This window comes from Salvelinus alpinus, chromosome 11 (assembly GCF_045679555.1).
Source record: "Salvelinus alpinus chromosome 11, SLU_Salpinus.1, whole genome shotgun sequence".
Taxonomy (NCBI): domain Eukaryota; kingdom Metazoa; phylum Chordata; class Actinopteri; order Salmoniformes; family Salmonidae; genus Salvelinus; species Salvelinus alpinus.
This window is the reverse complement of record NC_092096.1, coordinates 69,162,860-69,180,476: the sequence shown is the minus strand read 5'-3', so window position 1 is coordinate 69,180,476 and position 17,617 is coordinate 69,162,860. Positions and strand designations below refer to the sequence as shown.

The 17,617-nt window shown below is 43.7% G+C and overlaps 1 protein-coding gene across 4 annotated transcripts in view; it reads left to right on the top strand.

Moving 5' to 3' along the window:
• The window catches only part of LOC139534705 (glucosidase 2 subunit beta-like), a 280,149-nt gene that overhangs the window by 10,531 nt on the left and 252,001 nt on the right, over nt 1–17,617 (top strand). For all 4 annotated transcript variants that reach the window (XM_071334091.1, XM_071334090.1, XM_071334089.1 and 1 more), the window contains exons 6-7: nt 397–538; nt 16,604–16,676. In XM_071334091.1, the coding sequence (XP_071190192.1) occupies nt 397–538; nt 16,604–16,676 (215 nt within the window). The remainder of the gene's footprint in view (nt 1–396; nt 539–16,603; nt 16,677–17,617) is intronic.

Here is a 17,617-nt window from a genome sequence, read left to right as displayed (position 1 = left end):
GTGTAGGCCTCTCTGCTTTTACAGCAGAGCTGCTGCTGCTGTGAATACAGAAAGAGAGAAACATAACTGAATAGGAGGCTCCAATACTTGAGATTCATCATTAAATCCATTCAGGCCCCACTCTCTAAATGAATGAGATACAATTTAAGGAGTTGTACATTTGCACCCACTTCATCACGTCCATGACTTCTATACAACACATTTTTACCCCCCCCACTCTTTTCCTCTTTCATACGGCAAAACATACACAGAAAGGGTTTCATGCTCGACCATAAAGCTTTGCCAAAGATATACCATCTAACTTTTATTTGGTAAAGTAGTTATGTAATACATGTGATGCGTTGTAATGTTGTGTTAGGTTGATGTCTCCCATTTTGGTTTAAACTCCGCACGCAGGCCCAGCTTCGTGACCTGCAGCGGGTCTCTGACGACCTACAGGCACAACTGGACGATCTCAGGAAGGAGGAGGCAAGGAGGAAGGAGGAGGCAGACGCACTCAGAGAGCGGGAGATAGGGGCACGGGAAACGGCGGACAACAGTAAGTGTCATGACAACCGATTTGAGTAGTGACAGGGCTACACAGTCAGGGGTTGTTAGGCCAGCGCTGGGGTCAAGCTTCCATATAAGGTAATAGTATTCGTTTTGGCATTGAGTGTCGGGGATAAGGTTGTTGTTAGAGGAAGCAAGCGGCACGGTTCGGGTAACAGGGGTCGTGTTCCATTCTTTGATGGAAGTGAATTGACCCCAACTCTGCAGGGCCGCATTTAGGGTGACATATTGGAGGGTCACAGTTAGGGCGAGGTGCGTTTTTAAAAACAGGTGCTTTTCCGCATCATAGAAATATGTGTATCGGAATGCTGACTAACAGCATGTTTTCATCCTTCCTGTACATCCCCTTGAAGTTGGAGGGACACGTTTACTCTGAGTCATAGGGAAAATTCCCTTACCACAGTGTGAGTAGGATTGCAAAGCTACCGGGTAATTTATCAAAGTTACCAGAATCTTCAGTAATTTTGGTAAAACCTATGGCGATCTAAATTGTCCAACTATTGACTTTTTTCAAAACTGTTTTGACGGCAAAACATTCACAACATTTACATATTTACATCGTAAAATAAATAAAAGTTTGTTAAAAAAACCTTTATATATATATATATATATTTTTATGTCAATACTGAAACCCTCATATTAAACACCAGTGGTATTCACTAAGATAATGTTTTACCGCTTTCTCATTCTATTTGAATGATTTGATATATTTTACATGTGATAAGGCCACAAAGAAGAACAGAGATAATTACAGACACCTATGATAATCTGAAAGACCCAAAAGGGCCACTAGATATCTTGGTGATTAGATTACATAAAATCTTTGAAAGATACCAACATTCTGGTAGTTTACTGGTAAAGTTTCCAGTAGGACATGCATTTAATACTGCTTTTCTGGGGCTGAGGCTAGTTGGGTTGGTTGGGGAAACTCATGGTTTACACTCCCTGTGCAGGGACTTCAAATCCATTACGTGGGGGGCAAAGCAAAGGTTTGGATATTTAAATTGGATCAGAATTGGGCCTCTGTGTAGTTTGCATAATTAATCGCCTGTGATTCAGTGGCAAAGTGGGTACAGAGAGCGGCAGCCAGGAAATCCCGAATGAATTAGTCACTCACTTTATCAAACATTCACATTATACACCCCCCCTCCCCTCCCCTGTCAACCAATCTTAATGGAGACATCATTTAATAGGCCACCATTTTAGGCAGCCTGTGTGTTATTAGTAAGGCCTAAATGTTACTGTGGAATGATGTTGTACCTAGATCTTCCCCCTCTTCTTCTTTTCATTTACAACTGTCCTCCGTGTCCTCAAGCTTCAAGATTGATTTGCTGTCGAGGCCCATCTTGCCACCTCCGGGGGGGGAAAAAAAGTTTTGGATCGGGGCGGTGGAAAGGTCACTTGACTTTGGCGTCGCCGCCGAGCCCCCATCCATCAGCCTCCTGCGGTGCCGGCTGACCTTACCCAGGGGCACGTTTTAATGACACGTTAATGACACGCGTGTGTGCGCCGCTCGGCCGTGTTTTCCGGGGGCACACGGTCTCCCTTTCTGCATCCTTTTCCATCACATGGGCGTTACACCCATTCATTTTTACTTCCCACGCTAATGACTGCTTTGTTTCGGGGGGGGGTGTAGCATGTAGCTGTGTATGTTCTGCAGACTCATGGCCATTTCTGTGTGTGGAACTGTATATGTGTATTTCGGGAATCAGTAGGTATGGTGAGGTTTTCGTCGTCGATCCGAAAGGCAAAGTGGACCTAGCCGACCAGCCAGTACCACAATGCGTGACATTAAATATTGATTCATTCAGGACTCGCGTTGTTACACAATAAATTAACAGCACTTTATGAATCCCTGATGGTTCCTTAGCGTTACTGTTTGGTGTCGTGAGCCGGTCAGGGAGCCGGTCTGGGAGCCGGTCTGGGAGCCGGTCTGGGAGCCGGTCTGGGAGCCGGTCAGGGAGCCGGTCAGGGAGCCGGTCAGGGAGCCGGTCAGGGAGCCGGTCAGGGAGCCGGGTCTGGGAGCCGGTCTGGGAGCCGGTCTGGGAGCCGGTCTGGGAGCCGGTCTGGGAGCCGGTCTGGGAGCCGGTCTGGGAGCCGGTCTGGGAGCCGGTCAGGGAGCCGGTCTGGGAGCCGGTCAGGGAGCCGGTCAGGGAGCCGGTCAGGGAGCCGGTCAGGGAGCCGGTCAGGGAGCCGGTCAGGGAGCCGGTCTGGGAGCCGGGTCTGGGAGCCGGGTCTGGGAGCCGGTCTGGGAGCCGGGTCTGGGAGCCGGTCAGGGAGCCGGTCTGGGAGCCGGTCTGGGAGCCGGGTCTGGGAGCCGGTCTGGGAGCCGGTCAGGGAGCCGGTCAGGGAGCCGGGTCTGGGAGCCGGTCAGGGAGCCGGTCTGGGAGCCGGGTCTGGGAGCCGGTCTGGGAGCCGGTCTGGGAGCCGGTCTGGGAGCCGGTCAGGGAGCCGGTCAGGGAGCCGGTCAGGGAGCCGGTCAGGGAGCCGGTCTGGGAGCCGGTCAGGGAGCCGGGTCTGGGAGCCGGTCTGGGAGCCGGTCTGGGAGCCGGGTCTGGGAGCCGAGCGAACATGGACGTATAAATATTCAATCTGTAACTTTTTTTTTTAACCTTGATTGGATATAGGTTGCGGTCTGATTTTTCTCTAGGTCCTTCATTTCTCTGCTTGTGTTTGCTTAGTTCATTATACAGTATATGCCATTCATATACGTCTCTTCATGTTCCCTTGTTTGTAGAGGAAAGCAGTCTGCTACATATACCTTTATCCCTTCATAATATGGTATACCTTTATCCCTTCATAATATGGTATACCTTTATCCCTTCATAATATGGTATACCTTTATCCCTTCATAATATGGTATACCTTTATCCCTTCATAATATGGTATACCTTTATCCCTTCATAATATGGTATACCTTTATCCCTTCATAATATGGTATACCTTTATCCCTTCATAATATGGTATACCTTTATCCCTTCATAATATGGTATACCTTTATCCCTTCATAATATGGTATACCTTTATCCCTTCATAATATGGTATACCTTTATCCCTTCATAATATGGTATACCTTTATCCCTTCATAATATGGTATACCTTTATCCCTTCATAATATGGTATACCTTTATCCCTTCATAATATGGTATACCTTTATCCCTTCATAATATGGTATACCTTTATCCCTTCATAATATGGTATACCTTTATCCCTTCATAATATGGTATACCTTTATCCCTTCATAATATGGTATACCTTTATCCCTTCATAATATGGTATACCTTTATCCCTTCATAATATGGTATACCTTTATCCCTTCATAATATGGTATACCTTTATCCCTTCATAATATGGTATACCTTTATCCCTTCATAATATGGTATACCTTTATCCCTTCATAATATGGTATACCTTTATCCCTTCATAATATGGTATACCTTTTGTTTGTTTGCGGGTTCGTTTTCTGCGTGTAGATTTGATCACTGGTGTATAGTACTTAAGTCGTTTTTTGGGGTATCTGTACTTTACTATTCTCTGACTACTTTTACTTCACTACATTCCTAAAGAAAATAATGTGCCTTTTACTCTATACATTTTTCCTGACACCCAAAAGTACTCATTACATTTTGAATGATTAGCAGGACAGGAAAATGGTCCAATTCACGCACTTATCAAAAGAACATCCCTGGTCATCCCTACTGCCTCTGATCTGGTGGACTCACTAACCAGAGAACATCCCTGGTCATTCCTACTGCCTCTGATCGGGTGGACTCACTAAACAGAGAGCATCCCTGGTCATCCCTACTGCCTCTGATCTGTTGGACTCATTAAACAGAGAACATCTCTGGTCATCCCTACTGTCTCTGATCTGGAGGACTCACTAACCAGAGAACATCCCTGGTCATCCCTACTGCCTCTGATCTGGAGGACTCACTAAACAGAGAACATCCCTGGTCATCCCTACTGCCTCTGATCTGTTGGACTCATTAAACAGAGAACATCTCTGGTCATCCCTACTGCCTCTGATCTGGAGGACTCACTAAACAGAGAACATCCCTGGTCATCCCTACTGCCTCTGATCTGGTGGACTCACTAAACAGAGAACATCCCTGGTCATCCCTACTGCCTCTGATCTGGAGGACTCACTAAACAGAGAACATCCCTGGTCATCCCTACTGCCTCTGATCTGGAGGACTCACTAAACAGAGAACATCCCTGGTCATCCCTACTGCCTCTGATCTGGTGGACTCACTAAACAGAGAACATCCCTGGTCATCCCTACTGCCTCTGATCTGGAGGACTCACTATACACACACATGCTTCGTTTGTAAATGATGTCTGAGTGTTGGAGCGAACCCCAGGCCATCCGTAATTAAGAACATGGTGCTGTCTAGTTTGCTTAATATAAGGAATTTGTAATGATTTTTTTTGCCAATTCCATTTACTTTTGATACATACGTATATTTCAAACCAAATACTTTTAGACTTTTACTCAAGTAGGATTTTACTGGGTGACTTGCACTTTTACTTGAGTCATTTTCTATTAAGGTATCTTTACTCTTACTCAAGTATGACAATTGAGTACTTTTTCCACCACTGTAGGTTTGTGTGAATGCCCTCTGTATGTTGTACAATGCATCATTAGTGTGTGTGTGCGTGCGTGCGTGTGTGTGTGTGGCGTGAGGTACAGGGTCTTGGAGTCAACTCTATGCTATATTTAAGCAAAAAGGCACGAGAGGGTGTGGTATATGGCCAATACACCACGGCTAAGGGCTGTTCTTAGGCACGACGGATGGACACCAACCTTAGCCGTGGTATATTGGCCATATATCACAAACCCCCGGGGTGCCTTAATGCAATTATAAACTGGTTACCAACGTAATTAGAGCAGTAAAAATACATGTTTTGTCATACCCGTTGTATATACGGTCTGATATACCACGGCTGTCAGCCAATCAGCATTCAGGGCTCGAACCCCCCAGTTTATAATTGCATGCATTACCTCTGCTTGTAGTAGATCTCATGCCTCCTTGTTGCCAGTTCCTGGAGTGGTGACCTGAACTGGCAAGTCCCACCTCTGTTAAGCAGGGCTGTGGATGTCCTTCTGTTTCATCTACGTCCTTATTGATTGCTCAAGGGCCTAAACATTTCAGACTGCCTTTCCCTTCCCATCTACAACCAAACATGATGATATTTTAAGCTACCACATTCCACACCACTAAAGCGTGAAACACAACAAAAATAGGTACTTAACACAGTGGGAGGCCGTTCCTTCTCATGCGAGAACAAAAGCGTTAGCTGCTGCATGCCGACCCGGTAGTGACGAACCTACTGATTTTTTATTTATTTGTAGAATCGCAATGCTCGTCAGTGGCCAACAAAAAGTGCATGATCGTCGTACATGCACGGATGAGCAAGTCACTCTTCATATGTAGGCTATGGGATGGTAGCTAGCTAAGTGTACAGACACAACACTAAATACTTCCCCCAAGCTAGGAGCTAGTAATGACAGTATAATTAAATCACAATGGATTAGCTAGTTTCCAAGCAACGGCTGCCGAGTTAGTGCAGTGTCCTTAGCTAGCTAGCTATGTTGTGCTAGGTAGCGAATATGCTAACGTTAGCTAGCTAGCAAAACATTTGGCTATTGGCTGCCACTGGCATTAGGGGATTATGGAGACTGTATTCAATTGTATTCAATTGTTCTTCATCATCTTGCTAGGTAGTTATCTAGCTGAGGCCATCTAGCTAGTAACAACAAGGGTTTATTCCACAAAATAACAACATTAGCGCAGATAGCTTGGAATCTAGACCATAAGCAATGCGCACATATACTCTATGCATTGCCAAACAGCGCTACTGCCACCTGCTGGTTTGGAGTATTTTAACAAGGCTGAGTGTCTGACTAGTTCTAAGGATTTTGCTGTGTGAAACAGAAAAGAGATTGACTGCCAACATTCTGTTCAGAGGTGCTAAACACTGTCGGGGAGGCAAACGTTTGACAATCCTACCGGTGTGTCGGAGCTTTAACATTTAAACCAGATTCCTAGTAAATGAAATATGTTATCTTCAATCAATTATTTATTTACTCTGCATGGTTGCTTTTAGTCCTCTTCAGCATGGCGAATAAAACAAAAATATAATCTAACAAAAAATAAACCATAGTTAATATACCAAGTTCACAGACATTATGGCCAGTAAGAAGTCCTCTGATTGTAGGAACTTTTGATTCCTCCCATCATGGGCCAAACAGTCAAGCTCAGCATTTTAACCCTTAAAGATATAGGCCTTTATCCAGTCAGGACCAAGCTAAAAACCCTCCAAAGGGTAACAAAGAATGAGATTGATGGGGATTAAATGATCAATATAAACAGAAGTGTCCCTTTAATAAAGAAACATTGACCCTTCATACCATCTCGTCTGTCTTTTTATATCTGTACATGTCAATATGTGGCCAAAGGTGGGATATACCAACACAGGGGCAAGGAGACATTATGGTTCCCACATTGCCTGTGGGTTGCCTTTTTCTGAGCCAAAATGGAGTCTTCTCCTTTGATTACCGCTGCAGTTGATCAAGGCCGTCTCTGGGGGTTCATATGCAGATATTGGGGATGGCCGTGTTATATTGGTGCCCTCAAAGGCAATTGCAAAGCGACGTGTGTCAGGGGGCAATGACTCCGGGAGGATTTAATGGAATAAAGACATAAAAAAGGACTGGGTGGTATTGACTCCATGGGTTAGCGGTTTGTCTTTGGAAATGTAATGGGGAATAAAACATTTTTTTAGAGTGATGCATGTTAGGAACGGGTGATCAATTGACTTACAAGTGCACACACAGACATTTTGGTTGTTGTTGACAAGCTGCCTATGTTAACAGTTTTCGAGCTGCGCTGCGATATGAACAGTGAAGCGTGTTAGCCATCTTGGATCATCATAGGCTAATCTCAAGCCTTTTTATTATATATAGAGATTTTTTTATTCTGTCACTGTTCCTATTGAGGGAAACCGATCCTTCAAAAGCTTCTATCAAGTACTAATACATGCAAGATACCTCTACACAACTCCTTCCACAACAGATGTGCACTATCATGTGAGATCGTATTAGGCGGATTAACGTGCGTACACATTGACTTTAGTCTATTAGCGTTCCTAGATCTCTATCTTAACCTCCGGTGGCGGTAATTTAACTTTTTAAACTTTTTAAAAATTTCACACATTGTTTTGACAGAGCACGGACTGCATTACCCGAGTCATCACACATTTTCTTTTATTATATATTTTTCTCTTCCCAATTAGCTAGGCTATCCGATGTTGCTCAGCATTCACAGTCTTAATGGGAGGTCTTTGTCTGGCAAAGAATGTTGGGAGATTTGTGGTTAAATCCACCTTGAATAACAAAGCGGGGCACGTTAGTGGGGAGGAGGGGGCGGGAGCACTGATTGCATGGGTTGTTTTAAAGAACCTTCTTCCTAATGTCCGTGGTATTGGGTTCACAAGGAGGTCGGCAGTCGCCCCCCCCCCCCCCAATCTTCCCATAAATACAGAAAGTAGTCTACATGCACCATATTATCCTTCCCCCACAAACCCCTGGATATTAATAGCACTAGAGTTGAATGGCGGGAACCCGGTTACCGGGATTTACTGCCCAAAACCACTCCCTTTTCCCGGGATAAATAACTGCGAAAAAACGGTCAATTATTTTAAATTATTTATATGAGCAGCATGGCGTGAAATGGAACTGTTAAAATGATATGCACTGTCTACATCTGGCTTCTCTATGGCCTCTGCCTGAGAGAACGCTCAGGGTAGGGGACAGACAGCCCATCTTAGAATGGAGCGCAGTTCACGATGCATGTAGACCCATCTTATCATGGTAACTTTTTCTCTTGTGACAGGTAGGCCTACATTTGCTGTAGCATAGCCTATGCTACAGTAATGTAAAGACGGAATGCGGGTCTATTTTAACCCATCTCCATCTGACTTTCGGTTGTCACCTTGTTTTTAATTTTTTTAATTATTAAGATTGTTCTTTTTTTTAATAGCAGCTACAGACTTTTAAAACATCACTCGAATATCGTTTCTTTAAATCAGTTTCTCGCAGTCTTTCTCTCTCTCTCTCATCAACATTCAAATTGCATCCAAAATAGATCATCCTGTTCTAGATTGATATATATATATAGCCCTATACACATTGATGTCCTAGCCTCAGGTAATACATTCAATGCAGTATTGCCCTTTATATTTAGCTAATTAATGCATAATAAGATTCTAACTTACAGCCTTTCTCTTGTGCAATACGTACCTGTGCTCCACTGGCCTCTCCTTAAAACAACTATTTTATCCTACGTATTGGATAATGGGCTTGGGCTCATTTAAATATCATTAATGTGTGGCTCATAACATATTAAATATACTGTATGGCTCATCAGGCCCAGGTAGCATCAGGTTAGAATTGTCACGCTGATCAAAACTCTTAACCACCCTAAATAGCACTGCCCCATATGCAAGTCTTCGCTCTGTCCCGTTGTATTGAAGTGTGTCATGTTCCGATGTGGAGTTACAGTTGAAGTCGGAAGTTTACATACACTTATGTTGGAGGCATTAAAACTCGTTTTTAAACCACTCCACACATTTCTTGTTAACAAACTCTCGCTTTGGCAAGTCGGTTAGTACATCTACTTTGTGCATGACACAAGTCATTTTTCCAACAGTTGTTTACAGATTATTTCACTTATAACTTATTAAGTGTGATACAGTGAAAGTGTATCACACATCCAGTGGGTCAGAAGTTTACATACACTAAGTTGACTGTGCCTTTAAACAGCTTGGAAAATTTCAGAAAATGATGTCATGGCTTTAGAAGCTTCTGATAGACTAATTGACATCATTTGAGTCAATTGGAGGTGTACCTGTGGATGTATTTCAAGGCCTACCTTCAAACTCGATGCCTCTTTGCTTGACATCATGGGAAAATCAAAAGAAATCAGCCAAGACCTCAGAAAAATATTGTAGACCTCCACAAGTCTGGTTCATCCTTGGGAGCAATTTCCAGACCCCTGAAAGTACCACGTTCATCTGTACAACCAATAGTACGCAAGTATAAACACCATGGGACCACGCAGCCGCCATACCGCTCAGGAAGGAGACGTGTTCTGTCTCCTAGAGATTAATGTACTTTGGTGCGAAAAGTGCAAATCAATCCCAGAACAACAGCAAAGGACCTTGTGAAGATGCTGGAGGAAACAGGTACAAAAGTATCTATATCCACAGTAAAACATTTACATTACATTTACATAAAACGAGTCCAATATCGACATAACCTGAAAGGCCGCTCGGCAAGGAAGAAGCCACTGCTCCAAAACCGCCATAAAAAAGCCAGACTACGGTTTGCAACTGCACATGGGGACAAAGATCATACTTTTTGGAGACATGTCCTCCTGGTCTGATGAAACAAAAATAGAACTGTTTGGTCATAATGACCATCGTTATGTTTGAAGGAAAAAGGGGGAGGCTTGCAAGCCGAAGAACACCATCCCAACCGTGAAGCACGGGGGTGGCAGCATCATGTTGTGGTGGTGCTTTGCTGCAGGAGGAACTGGTGCACTTCACAAAATAGATGGCATCATGAGGAAAGAAAATTATGTGGATATATTGAAGCGACATCAGTCACGAAGTTAAAGCTTGGTCGCAAATGGGTCTTCCAAATGGGCAATGACCCCGAGCATACTTCCAAAGTTGTGGCAAAATGGCTTAAGGACAATAACGTCAAAGTATTGGAGTGGCCATCACAAAGCCCTGTCCTCAATCCTATGGAAAATTTGTGGGCAGAACTGAAAAAGCATGTGCGAGCAAGGAGGCCTACAAACCTGACTCAGTTACACCAGCTCTGTCAGAAGGAATGGGCCAAAATTTACCCAACTTATTGTGGGAAGATTGTGGAAGGCTACCAGAAACATTTGACCAAAGTTCAACAATTTAAAGGCAATGCTACCAAATACTAATTGAGTGTATGTAAACTTCTGACCCACTTTGAATGTGATGAAAGAAATATAAGCTGAAATAAATCATTCTCTCTACTATTATTCTGACATTTCACATTCTTAAAATAAAGTGGTGATCCTAACTGAACTAAGACAGGGAATTTTTACTAGGATTAAATGTCAAGAATTGTGAAAAACTGAGTTTTAAATGTATTTGGCTAAGGTGTTTGTAAACTTCCGACTTCAACTGTACATGGATCCACTCAGAGTTCTAGGGGTTTCCTCAAGTTGACGGCTATTCCAGCGACTGACCTGATTTTTGACTTTGGAGCGTCAGCGAGCTGCCTTAATGCATGTTTTCTAAAGGTCCACATTTGTCCATGAAGCCAGCAGGACTTGGTTTAAAAGCACGTCAAGTGCACTTGACACCCGAGAGCAAGACATTGATTCCATTCTATTATTGTGACAAAATGTTCAGAATATATTATTATGGCAAGGATTCTTAACATACAGTACCAGTCAAAGGTTTGGACACACCTACTCATTCCAGGGTTTTTCTTTATTTTTTTTTACTATTTTCTACATTGTAGAATAATAGTGAAGACATCAAAACTATGAAATAAAACATATGGAATCATGTAGTAACCAACAAAGTGTTAAACAAATCAAATTATATTTTATATTTGAGGTTCTTCAAAGTAGCCACTCTTTTCCTTGATGACAGCTTTGCACACTCTTGGCATTCTCTCAACCAGCTGAATGAGGTAGTCACCTGGAATGCATTTCATTTAACAGGTGTGGCTTGTTAATTAATTTATGGAATTTCTTTGCTTCTTAATGCGTTTGAGCCAATAAGTTGTGTTGTGACAAGGTAGGGGTGGTATATAAAAGATAGCCCTATTTGGTAAATTACCAAGTCCATATTATGTCAAGAACAGCTCAAATAAGCAAAGAGAAATGACAGTCCATCATTACTTTAAGACATGAAGGTCAGTCTATCTGGAAAATTTCAAGAACGTTTTTGAATGTTTCTTTAAATGCAGTCGTAAAAACCATCAAGCTCTATGATGAAACTGCCTCTCATGAGGACCGCCAGAGGAAAGGAAGACCCAGAGTTACCTCTGCTGCAGAGGATAAGTTCATTAGCGTTAATTGCACCTCAGATTGCAGCCCAAATAAATGCTTCACACAGTTCAAGTAACAGACACATCTCAACATCAACTGTTCAGAGGAGACTGCATGAACCAGGCCTTCATGGACGAATTGCTGCAAAGAAAACACTTCTTAAGGACACCAACGAGAAGAAGGGACTTGCTTTGGCCAAGAAACACGAGCAATGGACATTAGACCGGTGGAAATCTGTCCTTTGGTCTGATGAGTCCAAATTTGAGATTTTTGGTTCCAACCGCCGTGTCTCTGTGAGATGCAGAGTAGGTGAACGGATGATCTCCGCATGTGTGGTTCCCACCTTGAAGCGTGGAGGTGTTATGGTGTTGGGGTGCTTTGCTGGTGACACTGTCAGTGATTTATTTAGAATTCAAGGCACACTTAACCAGCATGGCTACCACAGCATTCTGCAGCGATACGCCATCCTATCTGGTTTGCTGTTAGTGGGACTATCATTTGTTTTTCAACAGGACAATGACCCAAAACACACTTTCAGGCTGTGTAAGGGCTATTTGACCAAGGAGAGTGATGGAGTGCTGCATCAGATGACCTGGCCTCCACAATCACCCGACCTCAACCCAATTGAGATGGTTTGGGATGAGTTGGACCTCTGAGTGAAGGAAAAGCAGCCAACAAGTGCTAAGCATGTGGGAACTCCTTCAAGGCTGTTGGAAAAGCATTCCAGGTGAAGGTGGTTGAGAGAATGCCAAGAGTGTGCAACGCTGTCATCAAGGCAAAGGTTGGCTACTTTGAAGAATTGCAAATATATTTTGATTTAACACTTTGTTGGTTACTACATGATTCCATATGTGTTATTTCATAGTTTTGATGTCTTCACTATTGTTCTACAATATAGAAAATAGTACTAATAAAGAAAAACCCTTGAATGAGTAGTAGTGTCCAAACTTTTGACTGGTACTCTATTTGAAGTTTATATACGAATTTCCCTCAGTGCTGATTTCATTTGGTTTTTGTTGCTTTTGTGCACCTCTCATGGAAGTCTTCCGTGCCCTCCCGTCTCATGGAAGTCTTCCGTGCCCTCCCGTCTCATGGAAGTCTTCCGTTCCCTCCCGTCTCATGGAAGTTTTCCGTGCCCTCCCGTCTCATGGAAGTCTTCCGTGCCCTCCCGTCTCATGGAAGTCTTCCGTGCCCTCCCGTCTCATGGAAGTCTTCCGTGCCCTCCCGTCTCATGGAAGTCTTCCGTGCCCTCCCGTCTCATGGAAGTCTTCCGTGCCCTCCCGTCTCATGGAAGTCTTCCGTGCCCTCCCGTCTCATGGAAGTCTTCCGTGCCCTCCCGTCTCATGGAAGTCTTCCGTGCCCTCCCGTCTCATGGAAGTCTTCCGTGCCCTCCCGTCTCATGGAAGTCTTCCGTGCCCTCCCGTCTCATGGAAGTCTTCCGTGCCCTCCCGTCTCATGGAAGTCTTCCGTGCCCTCCCGTCTCATGGAAGTCTTCCGAGCCCTCCCGTCTCATGGAAGTCTTCCGAGCCCTCCCGTCTCATGGAAGTCTTCCGTGCCCTCTCGTCTCATGGAAGTCTTCCGTGCCCTCCCGTCTCATGGAAGTCTTCCGTATTAACCCCTGGAACAAAGAAGCTCCCTGAATGATTTGTTACATGTACTGCAGGTATAGATCTTAAGGGCCCATCTGATGTGTTCCATTCTCTCTCTTCTCTCCCTTTACTTTAAGAGCTCTCGGTGTGCAATCACTACGGTAACGCTCCACGGATGACTGATGGTCTCCATTAGTAAACATAGAGAGCTATATGTGCCGTCTGCCAGGAGAGCCAGTGCCTCCGAACTCACTTCCCTCCCTCCCTCCCTCACTCTGCCTTCCACTCTCACTTTTTCTTTATCTCTCTCTGCCTCACTCCCACTCACTTCCTCCCCCTCTCTCTCGCACTCTCGCTTCATCCTTCTCTTTCTCTCTCTCTCACTATCTCCCCCCATTGTACGGCTCTGGCTGCTACAGCTCTGCAGTGAACGGAGGAATGAGATTGTCTCCCACAAGATGAGTGGAAGAAAGGATGGAGAGAGCAGAGGGACTGCAGCAGGGTGGGACGTCAGGATGGAGAGAGCAGAGGGACTGCAGCAGGGAGGGATATCAGGATGGAGAGAGCAGAGGGACTGCAGCAGGGTGGGATATCAGGATGGAGAGAGCAGAGGGACTGCAGCAGGGTGGGACGTCAGGATGGAGAGAGCAGAGGGACTGCAGCAGGGAGGGATATCAGGATGGAGAGAGCAGAGGGACTGCAGCAGGGTGGGACGTCAGGATGGAGAGAGCAGAGGGACTGCAGCAGGGTGGGACGTCAGGATGGAGAGAGCAGAGGGACTGCAGCAGGGAGGGATATCAGGATGGAGAGAGCAGAGGGACTGCAGCAGGGTGGGATATCAGGATGGAGAGAGCAGAGGGACTGCAGCAGGGTGGGATATCAGGATGGAGAGAGCAGAGGGACTGCAGCAGGGAGGGATATCAGGATGGAGAGAGCAGAGGGACTGCAGCAGGGTGGGATATCAGGATGGAGAGAGCAGAGGGACTGCAGCAGGGAGGGACGTCAGGATGGAGAGAGCAGAGGGACTGCAGATGGGTGGAGAATGTCAAGCAGCAGGGAGGGATATCAATCAATCAAATGTATTTATGAAGCGCTTTTTACATTAGCAGATGTCACAAAGTGCTGTACAGAAACCCAGCAGCTGAAACACAGGAAATGTCTTTGAAATGACAGATACAGAATATGTTGCGTTTGCAAGAGGACATCACCTCACCATGTTACCATGAACCCATGCAACAGTTGAATACATGGACAGGTTTCCATGAGATAGGGATAAAAGGCATATTATTTCCTGAAGCTGAAAGCAGTCTATGGACCAGGAAAGGCAGCAGTCCTTGATTTGGTTAGCAGTGTTGGTGACAGTGGCTAAGTAAACAAACCCACAACATGGTACTTGTCCATAGACTGCTTACACAAATTAGTAATTTTGTAATTTGGGTGAACTGTCACTTTAAATTCAGAGTTGACATAAAATGTAGTTCCTCGTTTAATGATTCTTCCTCCTTTTTGAGTTTTGTGAACTTTTGGAATCTTTGAACAAAGGTCGGGGTGAATTCCACATTCAATTCTAATTAGAATCTCTCTCCCTGTAAATTACATTTAATTCAATTCAAATTCCACAGGTCAGTCTTTGAATTCAGAGATAATTAAATTCCTCTCAATTCCAATGTTTGGTAAATTCCAAGAATTCAATTCCAAATTCATTATCCTTAACAATTCCACAAATTCCAATTCTAATTAAATTCCCTCAGGCTGAACACTGTACTGTCACTGTTCAGATAGCCGAGCTATACTGGAAATATAGAAATACAAGTTGAACTGATTTAAAACAAATCCTGCAGCCAATGTTTGATACTTTGTCCATTAAATCCATTTAGTGGGAAATGTAAAAATACTGAATTCCAAAGATGAAATGTTTTCAATAAAAAAAAAAGTCAAAATAGTCTAATCAATTAAATTCCATAACTTGAAGATTGTTGAAATTTGAAATACAATTCAAATTACATTCTCCACTTCATGAGTGAAATCAAGAATTGAATTGGAATTTCAAGTTAAATAGGAATTGACCTTAACCCTGGATCTATAGATTTAAGATAAATAAATCCAATTCATTCACTGTTCATATTTTTCTCTGTTAAACAGCTAAACACAGGGATTCTTAATGCAGCACACTGTATGGTGGGAAAAATGGCTAATTTCACAATTAGCTTTTCCATAATTAGCCAAATCATATACAGAAAGCTAATTATGGCGGATGTGTAATTAGCATTATGTAAAGTGCTTCTTTCTACATCTTTGGGGCAATCAGTTTGCCCCTTTTTAGATTCCCAGCTTTTGAGTCAATGATAAGGGATTGGTTTAGTCGTGAATGGAGGTCAACTTCCCCCCTTTTTTCTTGCTCATCTCGTTTCTTGTGATCGGAAAGTGAATGTGGCTCCCGTGGTTCGGTGAAGGAGAACGGGAGTGCGGGAGTGTAGCCTTTTTCCAGTGCCTGAAAACTAGGGCGAATGGCGAACAGAGGGGAAATCATGTCATTATACTGCCGTACAGCACAAAGCGCCCTGATTGCATTCTGGATCCTGACACATTTTTATGTTTTATTTTTTATTTATTTTTTACAGTAGAACCAAATGTTCTCTCAGCATGACTGACTCATCGCCTGATTGCCCAAGCACTGGGTGAACCCCCCTCCCTCCCTACCCTCATCCTCTCTCCCTCCCTCCCCTCCTCCCCTCAGCCCATCCTACATCCCTCATTTCCCTTCGTACCTCCCTCCCTCCTTAATCTTTTGTCTCGCCCATTCAACCTCAGAATGGCACACATACACAATCCATGTCTCAATTGTCTCAAGGCTTAACAATCCTTCTTTAACCTGGATTCACCTGGTCAGTCTATCATGGAACGAGTTACGAATGTTTTGTTAACTAAGTGTATTTTTATTTTATTTTATTTAACCTTTATTTACCTAGGCAAGTTAGTTAAGAACAAATTCTAATTTACAATGACGGCCTACCCCGGCCAAACCCGGACGACCCTGGGCCAATTGTTTGCTGTCCTATGGGACTCCCAATCACATCCGGATGTGATACAGCCTAGATTCGAACCAGGGACTGTAGTGACACCTCTTGCACTGAGATGCAGTGCCTTAGACTGCTGTGCCACTCGGGAGCCACGTATATTTGATATAGTTAAAGGGGAATTCCCACCACCACAATTGAAATTTGAGTAAAATTGTTTTGTCACTCAATGACTTATTACCGTTTTCACTGAAGGTGAGATTTCACAGTTCACAACTATGGAGCCTAGAACGTTATCAGGTGATTCCACAGTAACCCTATTGCTACATTGTTGTGTTCACAGGTCCCACAAGTCACTATAGGCCTGAGTCTCCAATCAGCGTTTTCAAAGAGTTGGACAGCAATAGAGATGGAAGGTAAAGAACCTCAACGTTTACATTGACTGTGTATATATACTACCAAACATGCAGTGTTACCAAGGTTACCTGCAGTGTTTCCTCTGGAAATTGTTGTAGCAGTGGAGGGGAAAAAGTCGTAGAGGGGAGAGGTTTCCCTTTTCCCGGGGACATTTTATGTACAAAGACTGAGAAGTTCAATTACATTCTACTACTAACATTATACTTGCACCATCTAAAGTATCATTTCCATCTCCAGAAATGGGATTAATTAACATATTGTTCAAAATTATGTTAAAATTATTTTAATATGTTGGACCATGCATATGGTCTACAGTATATTAGCAATAAGCATGATCACCTGTGGCCCAAATGATGCTGCGTAGTGTTTTTATAAATATATAGGCTGAAGCATGAGGTTTGCCTATCTGTAAATACCATGGGCTGCTAATAAACTAGATCTTAAATGGGTTGTTTTAACTAGTTACCATGCATTAATGCATTTTAGTTTTGTCAATTAGAAACAGCGTTCTTAAACGCTTCCTTCAGAATAAACTTTGCATATCTTATCAGGTTATTAAGATACGCCACCTATCAGGATTAGCTTATTTTGACTAATATGGTGTTCAAACAAGGCTGACAAAATCAAAACTGTCGACCAACTGTATTATCTACCTTCGATACAATGATTGATTGTACCTCTTTCGTTGCGGTCAATAAGAAAAATGGTCAACTCATAGGCCTCATTCATCTTGGAATGCATATCCTCCTCCCATTCTTTCGTCTCCCAACTCTGTCGCTGAGTGTCATTTGTCTCTGTGAACATCCCCTCCCGTTCAACCATCCCACCTTGGGTCGTTTGTGCTCCCTCAGCATCGGAAAGCATTTCATTGCCTTGTTTGCGTTGCATAATCTGCCGCCTCAAAGGCTTCGACTGACCCGTTTTCACCCAGCGAGACTTC